This window comes from Maniola hyperantus, chromosome 16 (genome assembly GCF_902806685.2).
Source record: "Maniola hyperantus chromosome 16, iAphHyp1.2, whole genome shotgun sequence".
In the NCBI taxonomy this organism is placed as follows: Eukaryota; Metazoa; Arthropoda; class Insecta; order Lepidoptera; family Nymphalidae; genus Maniola; species Maniola hyperantus.
In genome coordinates this window covers 11685487-11707438 of record NC_048551.1, presented here as the reverse complement: position 1 = coordinate 11707438, position 21952 = coordinate 11685487, and the positions used below count along the sequence as shown (strand labels likewise).

The 21952-nt window shown below is 40.0% G+C and overlaps 1 protein-coding gene and 1 pseudogene across 1 annotated transcript; one reads left to right on the top strand and one right to left on the bottom strand.

Moving 5' to 3' along the window:
• The first annotated feature begins 523 nt into the window (after positions 1-523).
• LOC117989794 (nuclear RNA export factor 1-like) lies at positions 524-20578 on the top strand (annotated as a pseudogene).
• Positions 16534-19750, bottom strand: smid (nuclear valosin-containing protein-like smid). The gene has a single exon (XM_034977035.2). The coding sequence runs from the start codon at positions 19638-19640 to the stop codon at positions 17049-17051; it is 2592 nt and encodes an 863-aa protein (XP_034832926.1). The 5' UTR covers positions 19641-19750; the 3' UTR covers positions 16534-17048.
• Positions 20579-21952: the final 1374 nt, after the last annotated feature.

Here is a 21952-nt window from a genome sequence, read left to right as displayed (position 1 = left end):
GTGCCATCCATCATGGCAGTAAGGCCAACATATTAATCTATGGGCCAACGCTTGGATGAATAAATATCTATGTTTTATAAGCTTTATCTGTACCTAACGTCAAGTCATATTATGTCACTGTCACATGTCAAACTGTCATGTATTGCAAGCTCAATTGTCATAACAAATATCCCCTCAAAATTATATTTTGTTTTGGTGTGGAATAATTGTAAAAAAGCTTGATTTGGTGATATTGAACAATAATAAATTGCGTTCTGTGTCCAGCACGTTCATAAGCTCAAATATCGCAGACGCGTGTGTTCAATGTCGGATACCCCAGCTATTAATACTCCAACCAAAGGGAATACAATCACAGCAACTGAAACCACTGTGGATGAACTTGAAACTTCTGAAGTTCCAAGACAAAATTTAGCGTAAGTTTTTAACGCTGGCTTGTTGTCGGTAGCTGCTATTGTGGAGAGATTGAACGTTTTCAATTAATAGATGAAAATACTAATTTCATGTTTATATACTTAAATTACAGAAATACATTCAAACACACATTCAAACTAAGTGAACAAAGCTTTCAAACTAAATTGCAAGAAAAGTACGCCAAGAAACTACAAACAAGGAATAGAGGGCTTTCAGAGTCCTCAAATCAACTTACACCAGGTACCTTAAATCATTTTTATGTATACTCATATTGTCAGCTAGCGAGTGGCGATTTGGATGAAATGAATGAATGAAAACAAGCATTGTTTTGTTAGAAAAATCTAAATATACCTACATATAAAAGGAAAAGGTGACTGACTGAGTGACAGACTGAAATTTGACAGAACATGAATTTTACATTTCTTCTTCTTCTTCCTTACCTTATCCCACGCTACGTGGGGTCGGCACAACATGTCTTCTTCTTCCACTCATTCCTGTCATTCGTCAACGTATTATCCACCTCTTTTTCACGCATATCCTCTTTCACGCAATCCATACACCTTTTCTTTGGTCGTCCTCTCCTCTTTTTTCCTTCCACATGCATACTTAACATTCTTCTAGTGACATGGCTTTCTACCCTCCGCATTATATGCCCATACCATTCCAGCCTATTACCCCTCATCATGAATTTTACATTTAAAGACTTTAAATTTTAGTGCACGCTACAAATTTAAGCAATAGGCTCGCGACTGGCAGCTAAAGTCACCCGGTTTGACAGCTCTAAATTAAATTTAAAACGGTCAAACTGTATCTGTCTTTTTCATATTACATTAGTAAGAAGAGGCCGCGAACACTCTAAAATTTAGGTGTGCTCAGAATCAGTACCAATATACAGTTAAGTATTATGGCTAACTATGGATTACTCAACATATCATAATGTACTGTTTCAGAGGAATCAAGGAAAAAGGCAAATCAAGAACTTCTTGAATGTTTATCTTCTGATATTAGAGAAGTGGTTAGAGAAAACAGTGGTTAGAGAAAACATTCGACAAAACATGAATGAGCATATCAATATGTTTAGCGATGATCACGGTAAAATATAACCATACCCATTACCCATAGTAAGACTACAGGTATAGTACGCGACAGATCGAGATGGCAATCGCGGTATGAGGCGGAGGGACACCCCAAACACCCGCACGTCACCCGCGTTATCTCGCACCGAGTTAGCGCGGGGGTTGTGTGGGTGAACCGATTGTCATCTCGACTTGTCGCGTTCTACAAATATAGTGTGATTACGCCCTTGTTGTTTATACGCACTTTACGGTCATAGCCAGGGTTGATTGGGGCAATGCACGCACAACAGACGGAAACGTTTAAGTGCGGAAACCAGCCCAGAGCGAAGAAGAAGAAGAAGAAGCCAGGGTTGAATAAAAAAACAGTTTTGTTTAAAACAGGATTGAAAACATCTTTAAAACAGTTTATCTAAATATATAAAAGGAAAAGGTGACTGACTGACTGATCTATCAACGCACAGCTCAAACTACTGGACGGATCGGGCTGAAATTTGGTATGCAGATAGCAGTGGCGTGCAGGTCATAAAGGCATAAATGCACTGCTTACCCCAGTTGTAGCTCAATGCATATTTTTCATTATGACCTGCCAGTAAACAGGTCCCTGCTTAACTAATGCCTACCCTGGCTTCAAACTCTGTGCACGCCACTGGCAGATAGCTATTATGACGTAGGCATCCGCTAAGAAAGGATTTTTGAAAATTCAACTCCTAAGGGGGTGAAATAGGGGTTTGAAATTTGTGTAGTCCACGCGGACGAAGTCGCGAGCATAAGCTAGTAATATATAAAACACTAGGTGATGCCCGCAACCACGTTCGCGTGGATTTATGTTTCTAAAAATCCCGTGGGAACTCTTTGATTTTCCGGGATAAAAAGTAGCATATGTCCTTCCCCGGGATGTATGTAACTCTATACCAAATTTCATAAAAATCGGTTAAACTGTTGGGCCGTGAAAGCTAGCAGACAGACAGTCAGACACACAGTTTCGCATAATATAATATTAGTATGGATGTTTCAAAGTTTAAAATACATTTTTGTCGTAAACATTGTTTAGGTTATGTTTTCTTGACAGATACGACAAACGGACAGACAGACAGAACCCTAAAAATAAAGTTTCAAACATGTTTTAAATCCAGTTTTAAACAAAAATGTTTTTTAAACTGTTTCTTATCAACCCTGCTGAGTGCAGTCAGTGTACGCTATATTTGAGCGTGTAAAGAAGATACAAACAAATACACACATATTTAGATTTCCATAGAGCCTGATAAGTAAATTGTATTTTTTTTTCAGGGCCTAACAAGTTCCCAGCAGGTGTCCCGAAAACTTTTTTGATTAATCAAAATAAGTTTGGCGCCATCGAACCGCAGAAAGGTGAAAAAAAAGATACATTTAAAACATAATTTATAAGTGTAATATAAAGTTTAATGTGTATATTATCTTATTATTGCTGTCTCGACCTGTCGCGTACTATATCTACCAAATTTCATGATTCTAGGTCAACGAGAAGTACCCTATAGGTTTTCTCGACCGACACAACGGACAGACAGATAGACAACAGAGTGATCCTATAAGGGTTCCTTTTTCCTTTAGGGGTACAGAACCCTAAAAATCTACTATAAGTAGTATTTAAGCTGCAGTAAATTAATACAATTATTCTATTTAATAAACTTAAATCTAAAAAAAAAAACAACATTAAATTAAAACTAAAAAAAATTAAATTAAATCTAAAACCTCATCGAGACCACCGCAGCGAGGCATATTGTACCCAAGATGCTGGCAGCATTACCTCTTTGGAGCTTGAGCCCCCGGGCCCCCGGGCCCCACAGCCCCAAGGTCTCCAAACCAAAAGGCACGAATATGAAGATCTCATCGAGGTTTTCATATCTGCGCCTCTTGGCCTGTTCGGCGCTGATGTGGGATGCAGCTAAAGTATCTGCACACGTTGCATCCCAAACAAGCGACCTGCCCATCTTTTACGGTACGAGCGTCATACCATCAGGTCTCTTGCCATCGCTACGTGCCAAACCAATAGGTTCTACTACAGCTGGCACATGGGCGGACCTCCGGATGACGTCGTTAAGGGTACTATGGCGAGAGAAGCGACCAGCGCTTCTCGAACAGGAGAGCCAATGGTGGACGAAGGCGTCAACGCAGATAAATTAATTCAACTTTATTCTGCTGGGAATACGCACACCTTAAAACAAAGCTATTTTAATTTTGACATTTCTAGATTATTCGGACAAACCTGCATCTATGTCGAGATGGGATAGAAAAACACCGATGGATAAACCCGTCCCTGGATATGAGTCACAAAATATGTTGGACAAAACAGCCAAAGGCAGCAAGGGCCAACACCAAGCGTATTCTCCGACAAATAAAGAAGGTAGGATCAATGATCCATACTATCCATACTAGTACATACTAATCCGTACTATCCATCCATACTTAATATTATAAATGCGATAGTGTGTCTGTCTGTCTGTCTGCTAGTTTTTTACGGCCCAATCGTTCAACCGATTTTGATGAAATTTGGTACAGAGTTAGCTTATATCCCGGGGAAGGGATATAGGCCACTTTTTATCCCGTAAAATTAAAGAGTTCCCATGGGATTTTACAAAACCTAAATCCACGCGGACGAAGTCGCGGGCATCATCTAGTATTAAATATAAGTAAAGTAGAAGTACAGTATGTGGCAGAAAAAAATTGTACACCAACATTTAGAAAGAGTTAGCGGTTTCGTAGAGCGTTGTCTCTGTCGTTGAGACCGACAAACAAAATTGTAATCCTATTTGGCCTTATTTTCAGTCTGATATTATGTAAAATTGTATTGTCTGTATCGCTGTTGATTACTAATAAACGAATAAAATAAAATAAAACCTCACATAGGTATGAGTGACAGAGACAACGCTCTACGAAACCGAAACCTCTTTCTAAAGGTCGATGTACATTATTTTCTACTGGCTACTGTAGATAGGTTACGCACGCGTCTAAAATGAAGACCAAAAACTACCACATTCGACTGAATTTGATCTTCAAGGCAAGAGTGAATAGGCGTCTTCTAGGCAAGCGCGCTCTAACATAGACCTCATCATTGCTCTGTTTCTCAGGCTTGAGTGTCGTAAAAAAAGATTGGCTTGAGAACCAGACCAGACCGGATAAAACCGGATTGCACCATTCCATATTACTTTCACTGAATAACGTGTGAAGCTTCGCTTCTGTCGGGAGTCCGCCAACGATGAACTTTTTAAATTCCAGATCGTAAAGGCTCAGAATCCCCAGACATGGATCAAGGTCAAAAGCGACTCAGCGCTTTCGAAAGGCTAGGACCTCTCGCGCAACCGAAGAAGCCTAAACTCACCATCAATCTCAGTTTGAGCAAGGACCAAGCTGTTAGGTGAGAACAATACTATTTTTATCCGGCTAAATTAATATGAGTACCTTAAGTAATCCAATTATAATATGGGTACCTTCAAGTCAAGTGTGAATAGGCATCTTCTAGACAAGCGCGCTCCATCTTAGGCTGCATCATCACTTGCCACCAGGTCTGATTGCAGCCAAGCGCTAGATTTAGACGTGTCATTTTAGTTTGGTTTAAGAGAATGGCACCGATTCCGTTGTCTTTCTCTAAACTAAATTTAGAGTATCTGCATCCTTTTCTTTTCAACGATGCTAAAAAGGGGCAGAAAATGAACTTTACATTTAAAGACTCTAATTTTTAGTGCACGCTACAAATTTAAACAGTAGGCTCGCGCCTGTGCGCTAAAATCACGGGTTTTACCATCTAAAAATTAAATTTAAAACTTAACAAACTGCGTATGTCCTTTTCATATTACATTAGTAAGAAGAGGATGCGAATACTGTAAAATTAGGTTGTGCTCAGAATCAGTACCATTGTGAACAACGGAATCAACCTCATTGGATGATTATATGAGGGTCTATATATGATTGCAGGGAAGTGGTAGAAATTAAAAAGGATGTCCCAGTACATGACAACGAGGAAATAGTAAACAGCACGGACGAAACTGTCATAAAGTTCCTGCCAGTTTGGCCGTGGAAGAAACATGTAGTTGCCAAGAAAACTGTCACTGTTAGAACTTCCAAGGTTTGTATTTAGTTTAAAATCCATATAATGCGTAAATTTTGAGAAAAGACTCGCCATATCTGCTCTATATGTCAATCGACATGTCAAAATGACTCCTCACGCGCCATTGGGTCAACTGTCATGTCAAAGTACGGTTCACCTTTAAAATAAGCACTAAAATCGTACTTTTGACACATAAAATTAAAATGGCGTGTGAGGAGTTAAATTTTACGCATTATACTAAATCGTACTTTTGGCATGACAGTTAACACATATAGCATAACATATGATGAGTCCTTTCTCAAAATTTATGCACTGAGATCTATAGAGTGCACTCTGACTTTGCTCAGACTTAAGATTGAGTTAAAACGAGACAGATTTATGTGAGAGATATACATCTGTCTCTCTCTATAAATCTCACCCTTAGTATCATTAGTATCATAATAAACAGCACAGACGACTTCGGCGGGGTGATTACTGACAACGCGACAGCAGTAGCAACGCGATAGTTCATTTGCTGTCTCTCTTCTTCTTCTTAATTTGCTTTGTGGCTATTGCTGTCTCTCTCTAGCCGCTATTACGTGTTACGTTTGACAGCAATGATCGCGAGATTTACGCCTGTCGCAAGCTTGTCGCGAGATACGTAATCACCCCGCCGGTTTAGTCGTGGAAGAAACATGTAGTCGCCAAAAAGACTGTCTTGACTTTTCAATTTATATTTTTTGGTATTTCCAGACTGTCATGATGATGGAACAAGAGCAAATGGAGGAAATATACGCTATGGAGAAAGATAATGCTTGTTTTATAATCACGGTAAGTTTCGGATGGTTCAAAAATAGGGTAGTATTTTTTTTTTCACTTTTATGGAAAAGTACACAAAATATCTAAAATATACTAGAGCGTTAAAAACGCAGCTGTATTTCATCTCGCTCACTCATGAGGAACGATACGCGATGCCTAGCCAATGGGGTGCCGCTTTAGTTTATTCGGTCGTTTCACACTTTGCTATACCTAATTCCACGCGGACGAAGTCGCGGGCATCAGCTAGTATTTGGAATAAGTATGAAATTTGGAAATTATTTTAGGTAAAAGGATACCCGCCATCTTGGACAAAAGAAGATGTACTGGATATGATGCTCGACAATTTAAAAGGAAAAAGTTTTGTTCCTTTTTTCATAGAGGTGAGCTTAGAACGTAGATAGAATAATAGGTAGATGTAAGTACTGTGTAACCGCGTATGAGATGAAATGAAATGAAAATCTTTTTTTTATTTTATTCGTATAAACTTTTCCAAGTGCTTGCGAATAGTCGGATGAATCTACCACGATAGCGATAGCACGACGTAACGATGAATAACACGACAATTATTACCATTGTTTAGTAGTCAATATTTGTATTAACCGATCAACAATATTTGTATTAAACGTTTTTTATGTGGAAACAAGTAAATAACTCATGAGAAATACAATTACGCCACGAATTCTCAAAGTTTGTTTTGCAACTTCTTGTATGGATTCTTTAAAAAAACCAGTTACACGATAAGGGACAAAATATAGGTTAGCTGCGTCTCTGTTTATCACATTAGTAACTTTATCTGTGCTCTCTTTTTAGTGCGAATGAGAAAGCAAACGTTCCTGCATCTACCTTTATTACTCTATCTACGGCTTAGAATAATTACAGTGCGACAAGGCTATCTTGGCGCGTGGCGAAAATCGCAACTAACGTTGCCGTCAAGTGTCGCTCGCACTGTACACAAATCTTCTACACCGGAATTCATAGTCAAGATAGGGGCTTCTTTAGAGGACGATTCAAACGACATGTGTCATATTCAACGTTCATGCAATGCCTTAACGTTGTGTATGACACGTCATGTCTTCTGATTCGTTCTCTAAAGAAGCCCATATTTGTCTGAATTCCGGTGCTAGAACACACTACACATCATTTTCACTCAGAACATACTTTCACTCAGACATCGACACCTGAGCATCCTCAGGAGATGTAGACTCTACAATGCACAAGTATTGCTTGCAATAGGCTACTTGACAATTTTTTTAAGTTGGTCTTAAATGGTTAATATTTGTCCTATTATATCAAAAAAATTAACACTATATTTTTTTTGCGCCCTAAAAAACCGTAAAACTTTAATTTAAAAAAATATTTTTCTTAGACAGGTGAAAACACTGTCGGCCATGTTTGGCCGATAGATTATCTGTGCTCTGACGTCATGCATTTGTAAACAACAGCATAACCACAGAGTACATTATATATACTGAGCATAACCTACCAAAGTTTAATAAACATGACTTCTATACTAGTTTACATGAAAAATATAGTAATTATCGTTATTGAATCATCCGAGAATGTAAAAAACGCATCGATAAAGACCACAGGAAAGTTGTGGATTAGAGTGCCCAGTGAAATAAATATACGTAACACGCAAAGACTTGCTTAAAGGGATCCTATATGACTAACGACTTCAACCCAAATTTATTTTTGCAAAGATCACTTTGTTGTAAGTCTTACTTAATAACTTATTCAATTTATAAAGAGAAAACGATATTTTTTTACGTTTACTATGAGTTTTTAGAAATATATAAAAACTAGCTTATGCTCGTGACTTCGCCCGCGTGGACTTCATAAATTTCAAACCTCCATTTAACCCACTCAGAGGTGGAATTTCAAAAAATCCTTTCCTAGTGGATACCTTCTCTTTACCTACAAAGAACACACTCACCAAATTTCATGTATCTAGGCCCAGCTGTTTAGATGTTTAGGCTGTGCGTTGATATATAAGTTAGTCAGGACTCTAAATTTTATATATATGGATACTACGTTAGTCCCCGCGTGACATAGGAATGACATTTCTTTGTTTACATATTTAATGACGTCACATCATGGCTGACAGCGTTTTCTGCGTTTCAAATAAAAATAAAAATTGTATTTTTTTAAATTGGATTTATATATCCATCCTGCGTTTTTAATAATTGTTATTGATATATTTCGTTGTTTTAAGCAAAATACTATATAAATAATCATTTATTGGACGAAATTAGATATGAGTCAAGTAGCCTATTGTAATTGCAAGCAATACTTGGGGTGTCACATATGAAAATGTTACATTTGTACTTTGTTTTTATCTGTGATTGGTGTCACAGATAAACAACAAATAAATGCATTTTCTTTCTTTCTTTCTTTCAAGCTAATCATCATTCCTTGTGTGTCAAAATATTTCCCACATCTACGGAATCAAAAAGTGCAAGCTCCTCTTGAATAAAAAATAATTCTTAAAAGGGGTAATCACATTCGACGCGTTTTTTTTAGTTCAACTCTTTTGAGTTGAACTAAAAAAAACGCGTCGTGCAAATTCTTCGTGATTCGTTGTCGAGGTGCGCTGCTAACTATACATTGGTTGGGGTTTGTGATGCGCAAAGAGGATGTGGAACTAAAGATCTCTATATCCCTCACCAATATCTCGTACAAAAAGCTGGGAAATCCACTGGGAGCCATGACTAAGAACAAAAGTCTCTAAAAATGATAGATTTTTGCTTGATCATGATTTCCACTTCCGCAAAAAGACCGCACTCTCTCACAGCTTCGGGTTCTAGCCTTTTTAATCGTTGCATGTCTAATGCCGGTTAACATTTTTATTTCATCATTGGTAATGACTTAATTACTACAGTAGCCGGCAAGAAATATTATACATCGACTTTTAGAATGAGATTTCGACTTTGTAGAACGTTGTCTCTGTCACTCATACCTTTGTGACATTTTGTCGGTTTCAACATCTCTTTCTAAAGGTCCATGTACAATATTTCCTGCCGGATCATCAACATCATGATCAACCTAGCCGGCTCACTACAGAGCATGGGTCTCCTCTCAGAGTGAGAAGGGTTTTGGCTATAGTCTACCATGCTGGCCATGTGCCGATTGGTACCTGTTTTTGATAAAAATTATCCTAAAAAAGGGGTTCTCAATTCGTGTTTTTTTTAGTTCAACTCAAAGGAGTGCAAATTCTTCGTGACTCGTTGTCGTGGCGCTCTCCTAACGATACATTGGTTGGGGTTCGTGATGCTCAGAGACGATGTGGAACTAAAGATCTCTATATCCCTCACCAATATCTCCTTCAAAAAGCTGGATTTCCACCCGCGGAATGTGATCAAGAGACGTATTGCTATGAACTATGACGGCGAGCGGGTGTTGGATTTGAGCGAGTTTACACTTAAATATGGTAAGTTATGAGTTTTCTGTCTCACCATCATCCACTGAGGATGTCCACTGTTGAATATCTAGATAACTAGATGGCGCTATTCAATTGATATCATTTCATGAAGTAGTCCCGAACAAAATGTACCGTTGACAGTACTCGCACTAACGGAGTTTTCTGCAATCTGGAGTATATATAGAAGTTTCAATACACAACCGTCGGCCCAGCTGGAGCTACCGAGCACACGCTATATAAATAATGACGCTTTTTTCCAGATATAAGCCATTTTATTTACTTCCCGCTGAATCGGTCCTGGAACCAAGACGAAATAGTTCGGATACAGAGCGACGTGGTTTGGGAATACCTCACCGAACTGAATCTGTCTCACAATAAGATTACGTGAGTTCCAAGTGTTTTTACTCCGATCCTCTTAAATCTAAATCTAAATAGGATATAAAAAGAAAAGGTGGCTGACTGACTGACTGACTGATCTATCGACGCACAGCTCAAATTACTGGATGGATCGGGCTGAAATATGGCATGCAGATATCCATTATGTCATAGACACTAGACATGCTGCAGTCGTTTTAAAAAACTACCTGTGTAACGCGTATCCGACCGTGCATAGATATCCAAACCGCCACTCTCGCTTCTGACAGCTCGAGTTGTCTATGGACACTTTTCACTTCCTTGTCTGTTAGCGAACAACTACATGTTGTGACTGCGTGTCGTCTCTTTTTGATAATTATAACTTTAACGTTAATCGATAGACGAACCATTCTTTTTTTATTGTTTTGTCTAACAGCCATACTCAGAGTCGCTAATCGTTACTTAAGATTGAGTTAAAACGAGACAGATTTATGTGAGAGATATAGCTCTGTCTCGTTTTAACTAAACGTAAGTAACGATTAAGCGACTCTGAGTACGGCTGTAAGTATATTAACTGAAGAAGTGGAGCAATTGAGCTCATAAAAGTGGGTCTACGCTAGACGAACCGACGTTAATCGATAGACGAACCATTCTTTTATTGTTTTGTCTAACAGCCATACTCAGAGTCGCTAATCGTTACTTAAGATTGAGTTAAAACGAGACAGATTTATGTGAGAGATATAGCTCTGTCTCGTTTTAACTAAACGTAAGTAACGATTAAGCGACTCTGAGTACGGCTGTAAGTATATTAACTGAAGAAGTGGAGCAATTGAACTCATAAAGGTGGGTCTAAGCTAGACGAACCGAGCACGAACGAAGCACAAGCGGAGCCGTTCTCGGCTTCGTCGTTCGCGGCGTCAAGTGTGGAACGAACCTACAACGTTCATTGTCCTCGATCACTGCGAGCGCGAAGCAAATCCCTTTGTGTTCGTCAAAAAACCGACAACAGGCGGAAAGAGCCGAGCACGAACGAAATGCTCGCAGCGCAATCGTTCGAGGCTTGTAAGTCGGTCCACACTAGACGAATTGTGTTCGGCTCGTGCTCGGTTCGCCTAGCGTAGACACACCTCTACAAACTCACACCTGTCTTTATTTTCATTTACCAGATCACTCGAAGGTTTCAACTTAGAATCGACAACGCCTAGACTAAGAACATTGGATCTCTCACACAATTGTATAGAAAATATAAAGCCTTTGCTGCAATGCCGGCAACTGCCTCTGAAGCGACTGCATCTCGAAGGCAACCCGCTCTGCACTGACTACACGGATCCTGAACGTTACGTCACTGTCATGAAGACTATATACCCCACTTTGAGGGAACTGGTGAGTATATCACAGCATCAAGGCTTTAAAATGCCGACAACTGCCTCTGAAACGACTGCATCTAGAAGGCAACCAGCTCTGCACTTACTACGCGGATCCTGAACGTTACGTCACTGTCATGAAGATCATATACCCAACTTTGAGGGAACTGGTGAGTATATCACAGCATCAAGCCTTTGCAATGCGGAGAATTGCCTCTAAAACGACTGCATATAGAAGGCAACCAGCTCTGTACTGACTACACGGATCTTGAACGTTATGCCACTGTCATAAAGACTAACATACCCTACTTTGAAGGAACTGGTGAGTATATCACAGCATCAAGCCTTTGCAATGCGGAGAATTGCCTCTAAAACGACTGCATCTAAAAGGCACCCCGGCTCTGCACTGACTACACGGATCTTGAACGTTACGTCACTGTCATGAAGACTTGGTGAAATATGGTGAGTATATCACAGCATCAACTCCTTAAAAAGCAGACAACTGCCCCTAAAATAACTGCATCTAAAAGGCAACCCGCTCTGCACTGACTACACGGATCCTGAACGTTACGTCACTGTCATGAAGACTATATACCCCACTTTGAGAGAACTGGTAAGTATAGTACGCGTCAGATCGAGATGGAACTCGGCGTATGAGGCGAGGGACGCCCCGCACATCCGCGATCGCCCGCACTGGCTTAGCGCGGGGGCTGTGCGGGGCGTTCCAACCTCGATTCTCAATATAAACGCACGCAATACACAGCTCAAACTACTGAACGGATCGGACTGAAATTTGGCATGCAGCTATACATCCGCTAAGAAAGGATTTTTGAAAATTCAACCCCTAAGGGGGTAAAAAGAGATTTGAAACTTGTGTAGTCCACGCGGATGAAGTCCTGAGCATAAGCTGGTGAAACATATTAAACCTCGAATACCCATATTTTTGTCCATGCAGATATGGCGTGGCTCTAATATTTCAATGTGTGAAACATTACACACTGGAATTCCGTGCGAAATTTTCCCTAGCCTAACTCGAATTTTCCATTAAGCCCAGTTTTTTTCAGGACGATATACCAATAGTTCTCAAAGGTGACATGCCTAATATCCAAAAACACTACTGTCCACCCGACGCCGCGGTGGTCGTGGAGAAGTTTCTAGAGATATTCTTCCCCTTGCTGGAGTTGCCGCGCGAGGACAGGGAAGATATACAGTCGATGTATTCCGACAAAGCCGTTATGACCATCACGTATAGGAACAGAATGCGTGAGTATGTAGTAAAGTTTTGCTCAATTCAATCAAAAATCAATGCCTAAAGTTACGCTTACACGGGCAGTTCCGCATTTTTTTCCGAGAAATCCCGCAATTCCAGGTAATTACCATACTATATGAAGCAATTTACTTCAATACCCAGCAATACCTGAAAATTTCAAAAATGTTAAGCGAAATAATTGCTCCATATTGCTCCAGATTCATCCATATGTGTTTCCGGGCAACAATTGCTTAAAGAATTACCCATGTAAGCGCACCATTATTGCCTAAAATATGTAATTTTTGTCATGTTGGATTTGTCAATATCACTCAAGTCAGAAATAAAACCGGTAAAGTCTACTTTTTACACTCCTGCTTTATTCTGGCCTCTTTATCAAAAAAATATATTTCAGGTCACGACCCAACGTTTAAAGACGCGCGGAACCTCCTAATAAAGAGCCGAGTGTTGCTGGAAGGCGATTATGACGAGGTGCACGGCGCGAGCAGCATCGTCAAACTGTTGAAGAAGTGGCCCAACATACAACACGACCCGGCCACCTTCACTGTCGATGTTATGTTCCATACCGTGAGTGATACCGGGTGTTGTTCCTTGTAATAAAGAGCCGAGTGTTGCTGGAAGGCGATTATGACGAGGTGCACGGCGCGAGCAGCATCGTCAAACTGTTGAAGAAGTGGCCCAACATACAACACGACCCGGCCACCTTCACTGTCGATGTTATGTTCCATACCGTGAGTGATACCGGGTGTTGTTCCTTGTAATAAAGAGCCGAGTGTTGCTGGAAGGCGATTATGACGAGGTGCACGGCGCGAGCAGCATCGTTAAACTGTTGAAGAAGTGGCCCAACATACAACACGACCCGGCCACCTTCACTGTCGATGTTATGTTCCATACCGTGAGTGATACCGGGTGTTGTTCCTTGTAATAAAGAGCCGAGTGTTGCTGGAAGGCGATTATGACGAGGTGCACGGCGCGAGCAGCATCGTTAAACTGTTGAAGAAGTGGCCCAACATACAACACGACCCGGCCACCTTCACTGTCGATGTTATGTTCCATACCGTGAGTGATACCGGGTGTTGTTCCTTGTAATAAAGAGCCGAGTGTTGCTGGAAGGCGATTATGACGAGGTGCACGGCGCGAGCAGCATCGTTAAACTGTTGAAGAAGTGGCCCAACATACAACACGACCCGGCCACCTTCACTATCGATGTTATGTTCCATACCGTGAGTGATACCGGGTGTTGTTCCTTGTAATAAAGAGCCGAGTGTTGCTGGAAGGCGATTATGACCAGGTGCATAATTTTTTTTGTATATAAAAGGAGAAAGGTGACTGACAGATTCATCTATCAACGCACAGCTCAAACTACTAGAGTACTAGACGGATCGGGCTGAAATTTGGCATGCAGATAGTTATTATGACGTAGACATCCGCCAAGAAATGATTTTTGGAAATTCGACCCCTAAAAGGTAAAATAGGGCTATAAAATTTGTATAATCCATATTATGGTCTATAATAATCTATTCTAAGTGTGAAATTTATAGAGCGCACTCTGACTTTGCTTAGACTTAAGTCAGAGTTAAAAGGAGACCGATATATTATATCTCTCACATAAATCTGTCTCGTTTTAACGCAATCTTTAGTCTGAGCAAAGTCAAAGTGCGCTCTATAAATCTCAGCCTAAGTTAGTTAGGTGCTGGAATGACGACCTCGTACCGGAAGACCCCCCAATAGGTGGACGGATGACATCAGACGAGTCGCAGGGAGCCGCTGGATTCAGGCGGCGCAAGACCGTAGCGTGTGGAAGTCCCTACAAGAGACCTAATGTCCAGCTGTGGACGTCTATCGGTTGATGATGATGATGATGATGAAGTTAGTTAATTTAACCAACAATAATTGGGTGTTTTCTTACTTTTGAAATTGATAAATATTATTACTTTATTATTTATTAGGATAAAAATAATGACGTACGCTGAAAAAAATATTAAAATCCAACTAAGATTTACAAAGTTATAGGCATTTTAAATTTGGAGTGGGAGGGTTTTCTATCCCTTTCTCGCAAAACGAAAATTTGTATGAAACCGCATGAAGCTACTATGGCATTAGTAAGGTGTGACGTCAAAATGCTATATCGCTATTTCTGTCTAATCAGAAATATTTAAATGCTTATAACTTTTTTTGTTATTTGATCGATTTCATTAGTTTTTTCAGCTTACGTCATTATTTTTATCCTAGTTTATAAAGTAATAAAAAAATTGGAGTCAAACACCCAATTTAACCAACAATTTGGCGCAGGAATCGTCAACAATCCTCCGTATAAACGGCATCCTCAAGCTGACCGCCGAATCGTTGGCCGAAGACGAAACACTGCTCGCGTTCACCCGCACCATATGTTTGCACACCAAGAACGGGTGCGAATACAAAATATACAACGAGATGCTGTACTGGGACAAGCCTACGCATGAGTTTTCCAAAAGGGCCTTCCAGATGCTTTCGGTGAGTTTTTCATTTTTTTTTCTTAAAAAGAATATCATCATCATCAACCAATAGACGTCCACTGCTGGACATAGGTCTCTTGTAGGGACTTCCACACGCCACGGTCTTGCGCCTCCTGGATCCAGCGGCTCAGAAGAAAGAGTCACTCAGCGGGCGATGTAGAGAGCTATGCTTGGAGTTTCTCCACGTGATCAAATCGGAAATGAGGATATCCGTAGGAGAACTAGAGTAACCGAAATAGCTCAACAGGTTGCGAAGCTGAAGTGGCAATGGGCAGGGCACATAGTTCGTACAACCGATAGACGTTGGGGTCACAAGGTGCTGGAATGGCGACCTCGCACCGGAAGACGCAGCGCTGGAAGACCCCCCACTAGGTGGACGACATCAGACGAGTCGCAGGGAGCCGCTGGATTCAGGAAAAAGAATATAAGTCCCGCAAATTCCTAATGCTTGTGGCCTCCATTTTAGTGAAGTCAGCACTAGACTGATGAGCTGATGGTATATTTTTGTCTCGGCTGACGTCATTTCGATGTTAATGAGTCATGGATCCGTAATAGCAATTTGCGGGACTTATATTAGCCATATTAAACAACTAATATTTGCCTTTCCTCTCATCCTATCATTCTATCAGTAAGTCACTATCGGGGTGGGGACGCCCCCCCATGCTAACCCGATGCGGGCGCTATGCTGGGCGTGCCTCACACCCCGATTGCGATCGGGGTGTGCGATTATTATTTTCCCTAGTTTAAGAGAAGACTTTTGGAATAAACTTTGTACACATCTTGGCTTTTATTTAATAGAATATAAGAATGGTTACTACATTATAGAATTAAATAATTTGATAGGTTGTCTACAAAAACCCTAAACCATAATTTTTATTGAGAATATTGAAGTATAAAATGACTGTTCTATGGTACCTAGTACCTACGAAGGAATATACTACTCTCTAACGAGAGGTACAGTACACGGCCAAAAGTGATGAACATCGATCTTTAGAAGGAGATGATCGATCTTTAGAAGGAGATGGCATATTTTGTAGATCTTGGTCGTTGAGACCGACAAAACGTCATGTGGGTACGAGTGACAGAGACAACGCTCTACAAACCTGAAATGTCATTCTAAAGGCTGATGTTCAACACTTTCGGCTGTGTACTGTACCTAGTTATGCAATAAAAAGTACAATTATTAGTCAATCTAAGTACTCAAATAAACATAATGTCAATATGTCAAAATTAAAATAAAAGGTTTTTAAATGAGGGCTATGATAAATAATAGAGTACAATTTTATTAAAATATTTTATTCATCATTGAATTTCAAATGTGCATAACCTTATAAGTTTAATGGCTTCCCAAAATAATCTACAATAGTAGGTATTCCATTTTAAAGAAAAATTCATTATACTACAAGATTGATTCTAGTTTACTGTAACATAACTCATAAGTATGTATAATATAATTCCCATTAAAGCTTTTAAAAAAACTTGTTTACTTGAATAAGTATAGTTTTCCTGCATTCAAGTGATTTAAAAATAATTATCTTACATTTATTCTACTACAATCACCCAACCTCACTACAAAATAAAAAGACAAAATTATATTATCTTTCTTTAATAAAATAAACTTTTACATTAATGTGATTGTGTACTAAAAGTATTTTGAACTCAAGAACTGTAAATCATTTTATGCCTCAAAATAGTTGCATTCAAATTGGCACTATCCATTTTACACACTTACATGGGATATGATAAAAATGGAGTACTATAACTTATATTACTATATTTCTTAGTTATATTACCGTGTCCATAGATTCTTCGTTTGTCGGCTCGATTTCCATTTCCATCTCTTTCTCGTCATTGCCGCCAGCGTACTTCAGTCTTAACTTTTCATAGTGCAACTGTTCTTTTGCCGAAACTGATGGCTTACATTTTGAGAGCGCAGCCCTGAAATCTTCGAACGTTACAAATATATCGTCCTCGAGTGTACCGTTCGCGATATGACTCGTCAAAGCACTAGTTGCGGCTGCTCTCACTAAACCAGACAAATCCGCACCAGTGTAACCCTCCGTCAAGTTGGCGATCACTTGCAAATCTACATCTGGGCCTAGTTGAGGTTGTGTGCCCGCTTTGGTTATCTTCTGTAGTATATCAAATCTGTCTTCGGTCGCTGGCATCCCCACATACATTATCCTGTCCAACCTGCCCGGTCGTAATACTGCTGGATCGATAATATCAGGTCGGTTGGAAGCAGCCAGTACGAAGACTCCTTCACGGCTTTCTATGCCGTCCATTTCCGTCAGCAACTGGTTCACTACTCTAGCAGCTCCATTGTTATCATGAGAACTACGTCTCGGACACAGCGCGTCGAATTCATCGAAAAATATCACGCACGGAGCGGAATTCCGCGCGCGTCTAAAGCAAGTACGGACCGCCCGCTCACTCTCTCCCACATACATGTTCAGTAGTTCAGGGCCCTTCACGGATATGAAGTTCACCCCAGCCTCATTGGCAACAGCTTTAGCCAGCAATGTTTTACCACATCCTGGTGGACCACAGAGTAACACGCCACTAGGTGCAGCCAGGCCTAGCTTTTTCAGTTGTTCAGGGTATTTAACAGGTGCTAGCACAGCTAGCTGTAAATCCTTGCGTACTTGATTCAACGATCCAACATCATCCCACGTCACATCAGGAACTGTGACGATACCTTCTCTGACTGCACAAGGTTTGGTTGTTTTCAGTGCTTTTACAAAGTCATCTTGTCTGATTGCGAGACCTACCAGCTCTTCTTCTGAGTAAGGCATAGTGTCTTCCAGAAGACTCACGACTTCATCGACTGGATCCATTGGTTTGTCTGCTACATTGGCTGTATGGTTAGAGATGATTCCATTTTCATTATTAGCATCTTGTGTCGCAGGCTCTGTGCTCTCTGGTTCCACAGGTTTCTCCTCAGTACTATCTGCATTTGGCTCTGTGGGTACATTTTCTTCACTTTCCTTATCTCCATTGGGGAGGGTACTGGTTTCATCATTGGTTTTTGCGTCCTTCTCACTTTTACTAGGACTCAGTGCTTTGCTCTGTAGTCTTATTTCAGCAAATATTCTCTTGACAGCATATGTGCTGGCTTTGTTTACAAGTGCTTGTAAGTCGGCTCCCACGAAACCAGGTGTTATTTGGGCAAGAGTGTTCATCTCCACATCGTCTGCTAGAGCTAAGTTTTTACATAGTATGGAAAGGATTTCTTTCCTAGCTTTCAATGAAGGTATTCCTAAAGTGATTTCTTGTTCGAGCCTCCCAGCTCTTCGCAAGGCGGGGTCTAGAACATCAGGATTGTTTGTCGCAGCCAGTACTAACACAGAGGCACTGTTTTCACTTAAACTATCTAAGCTGGCTAGTAACTGAGAAACCATTCTCTTCTCCATATCTTTTTGAGCATGTATTCGATTGCCACAGACCGCATCTATTTCATCAATGAACAGAATGCAAGGGGCCACAGATACAGCCCTCTCAAACAGCTCTCTTATTCGCTCTTCAGATTCCCCAGACATACCACCCACTAACTCTGTTCCTGGAACTGCTATTAACGGTAATTGAAGTTTGCCAGCTATCGCATGAGCCAGCAAGGTTTTTCCTGTACCTGGAGGCCCATGCAATAGTGCTCCTCTGGGGCATTTTATACCCAGTTGGGTGTAAACTTCAGGGTGTTTCATGTGCAACACGAGGTCACAGATCTGTGTAATAATTTCAGAGATTCCTCCAATGTCTTCAAAACTAACCTTAACATTTTTGGCAGCAGCAAATTCCATTTTTTTCTTTGCCATAGCACTTTTGATTGATTCTACTTTGCGTTTTTTATCGGTCGTATTTTGGTGTTGTTGCGGTTTCGCCGAGCGCTCCACGCTCGTGCTGTTGGCATTACGATTGGGTATGTGTGGAGTGATGGTTATTTGGTCGTTGATCTTCGGTATCTTGGCCGCTGCGCCGCCATCCTCGTCGCTGCTAAGTATGTCAATAGGCTCGCCCGACTTGTCGGTCGCGCGGCGGGTGGCCGTCGGCCGTTTTTTGTACATCGCTAATAAGCGGTCGTTCATCGCACTGTTGTTCTCGTCTAATAACTCCAAGTCGGATTCCTCCTCGGAGCCTTCGGACGTGGAGGGGCCGTCGAGCCCGTAGCTATGCAACACCACTTTGTACGCACCCTCGACCATCTGACAGAAAACGTTGTCGCTTTTGTTGTTGTATTCGCGATACCGCTCTTTCAGAGAACGCGCCATTTGACTCACATCGACAAACGTTTTATCCACGTTCTCCGCGAGGTAGTTTTTCACCCGCGACACTATAATCGGATCGTTTAAAGATTTTTGCCTTGTTTGGTGTTTCTTCATGTTTTACGCTCGTTTTATACTAGTAATACAATCAAAAATAATTTCACATTCACACTGTCTTCGTCGCAGATTGCAATGTTTGACAGCGGCGTCTTCGAATCAATCGATTCGTTGCCATGTTTAAAAATGTATTTGCTTTGGTGTTGAAATAAAGCTTCCTACAGACGTGGCGACTTTTTAGAAATTTATTAGGACGTCATTAGAATACATTAAGGCCCACTAATTGCACAAGAAAAGTTTACTGATTTAAGTAATTTGGCAAGAGCATGGAGTGGTTGCTAAAAAGTGGTCCTAATTAAGTATTATTATTTTAAAAAAAGTTAGTCCTAATTTGTTTTATTTTATTTCAGGTCCCAAAGAAGAACGTATTGGATATTAAATTTGAATCACCTCCAGACGATGACACTAAAGAGCGACTTGTAGAAATTTTCATGAAAATAACAGAGTTAGAAAAATTGCCGAGTGAGAGGTGCTTTTATTTATCATTCAACTTTTATTTTTTAGATATTCACTGTTTTGACAGCATCATAATATTGCAATAATTATTTACTACCAGCATAATATATTATCACAATTATAATATAAAAAAGTTACATATAGCTTTTATGTCTGACTTTACTATTTATTAAAAGTATGTAAGTAAGTACTTAGTTCTTTTGTACACTTTACTAATAAGATTTAAATATTGCAGGTGTTTGGAAGCAAAAGATTGGCACATGAAGCACGCACTTGAATATTTTGTGAAGCTTCTTAAGTCAGATAACTTACAAAAATTAATGAATTATCGTTCTTTGTATTAAATCGATAATAATATATAAATAATTTGCATCTTTGGTGAAAATTAAAGTACGACTTGACTTTAAAAATATAATTATTTCAGTCCTGAATAATTTGTAAATACTAGGTTGTAATTTATGAAATAAAAAGCCTTTAATTCAGTGTCACTTTTATTTAAACTCCTCTTGTTACAAAAGGGGTTCCAATTTTGAATCTATGAATATAAGTAAACCTAGTTTTGAGTTAGTGATGGGTGATTATTATAAAAAAAAAACGATTAAAAAATCGATTGTTTTTTTTTCTATTAGGTCTACGAATACTGAGCGCACGGTCTAAAACGAATTGCGCAATTGCATTCTATTATTCAATATTTCATTCAATCGAAAACAAACGATTGTTTTCGATTTTTCAATTACCTATTTGATTATTATCGAATAATAACAACAGTCGATAGTTCGATTGTTATTCGAATAACAATCATTCCAATGAATCGCCCATCGCACATTATAGGATGCGGCTGATGGCCGTGACTTCTCTGAATAGTACGTAGTACATTGAACTGTGCAAACTGTCAGACGTAAGTCGCGGACATAGCCTTGAGCGCTTGGACGCTCAACAGATATCTCGCAAGCTGCGTTCCAAATATCTGTTGTGGTTGTCAGCCACGGCTCACAGACGCGTCCTTTAGTTTGTTTCACGCTTTACTTGTCATTTTATTATGCACGATTGCGGTAGAATGATACGATCGTAATCACCTCTGATTGGTTGACGCTTACTCACTGTTGGCTATAATGCATTGTTGCAACAAGAATGGAATGGAATCACATCAATTGGAACTTTAATAAATATAATGATTCATGCACTTTTTACGAAATCGACCTATTAGGAATTGTAATAAATGTAATGATTAATGCAGTTTTTACGAAATCGACCTACTAGTCTAAATATATAAAAGGAAAAGGTGACTGACTGACTGACTGACTGACTGACTGACTGACTGACTGACTGATCTATCAACGCACAGCTCAAACTACTGGACGGATCGGGCTGAAATTTGGCATGCAGATAGCTATTATGACGTAGACATCCGCTAAGAAAGGATTTTTGAAAATTCAACCCCTAAGGGGGTGAAATAGGGGTTTGAAATTTTTGTAGTCCACGCAGACAAAGTCGCGAGCATAAGCTAGTCACTAATAATTAATAAAAGGAAAAGGTGACTGACTGACTGATCTATCAACGCACAGCTCAAACTACTGGACGCATCGGGCTGAAATTTGGCATGCAGATAGCTATTATGACGTAGACATCCGCTAAGAAAGGATTTTTGAAAATTCAACCCCTAAGGGGGTGAAATAGGGGTTTGAAATTTTTGTAGTCCACGCAGACAAAGTCGCGAGCATAAGCTAGTCACTAATAATTAATTTGAATGTACCTTAACCAAACCAGTTACCAATATTTAAATCCACAGGACGATATTGATACTATCGTCGACGATAGTAGATCAGACTTGTTGAGGTGGCGCCTTAAAAATTCGT

Excerpts from the sequence above, each read along its gene's own strand:
- smid (XM_034977035.2), bottom strand. The coding sequence starts at position 19,640 with ATGAAGAAACACCAAACAAGGCAAAAATCTTTAAACGATCCGATTATA.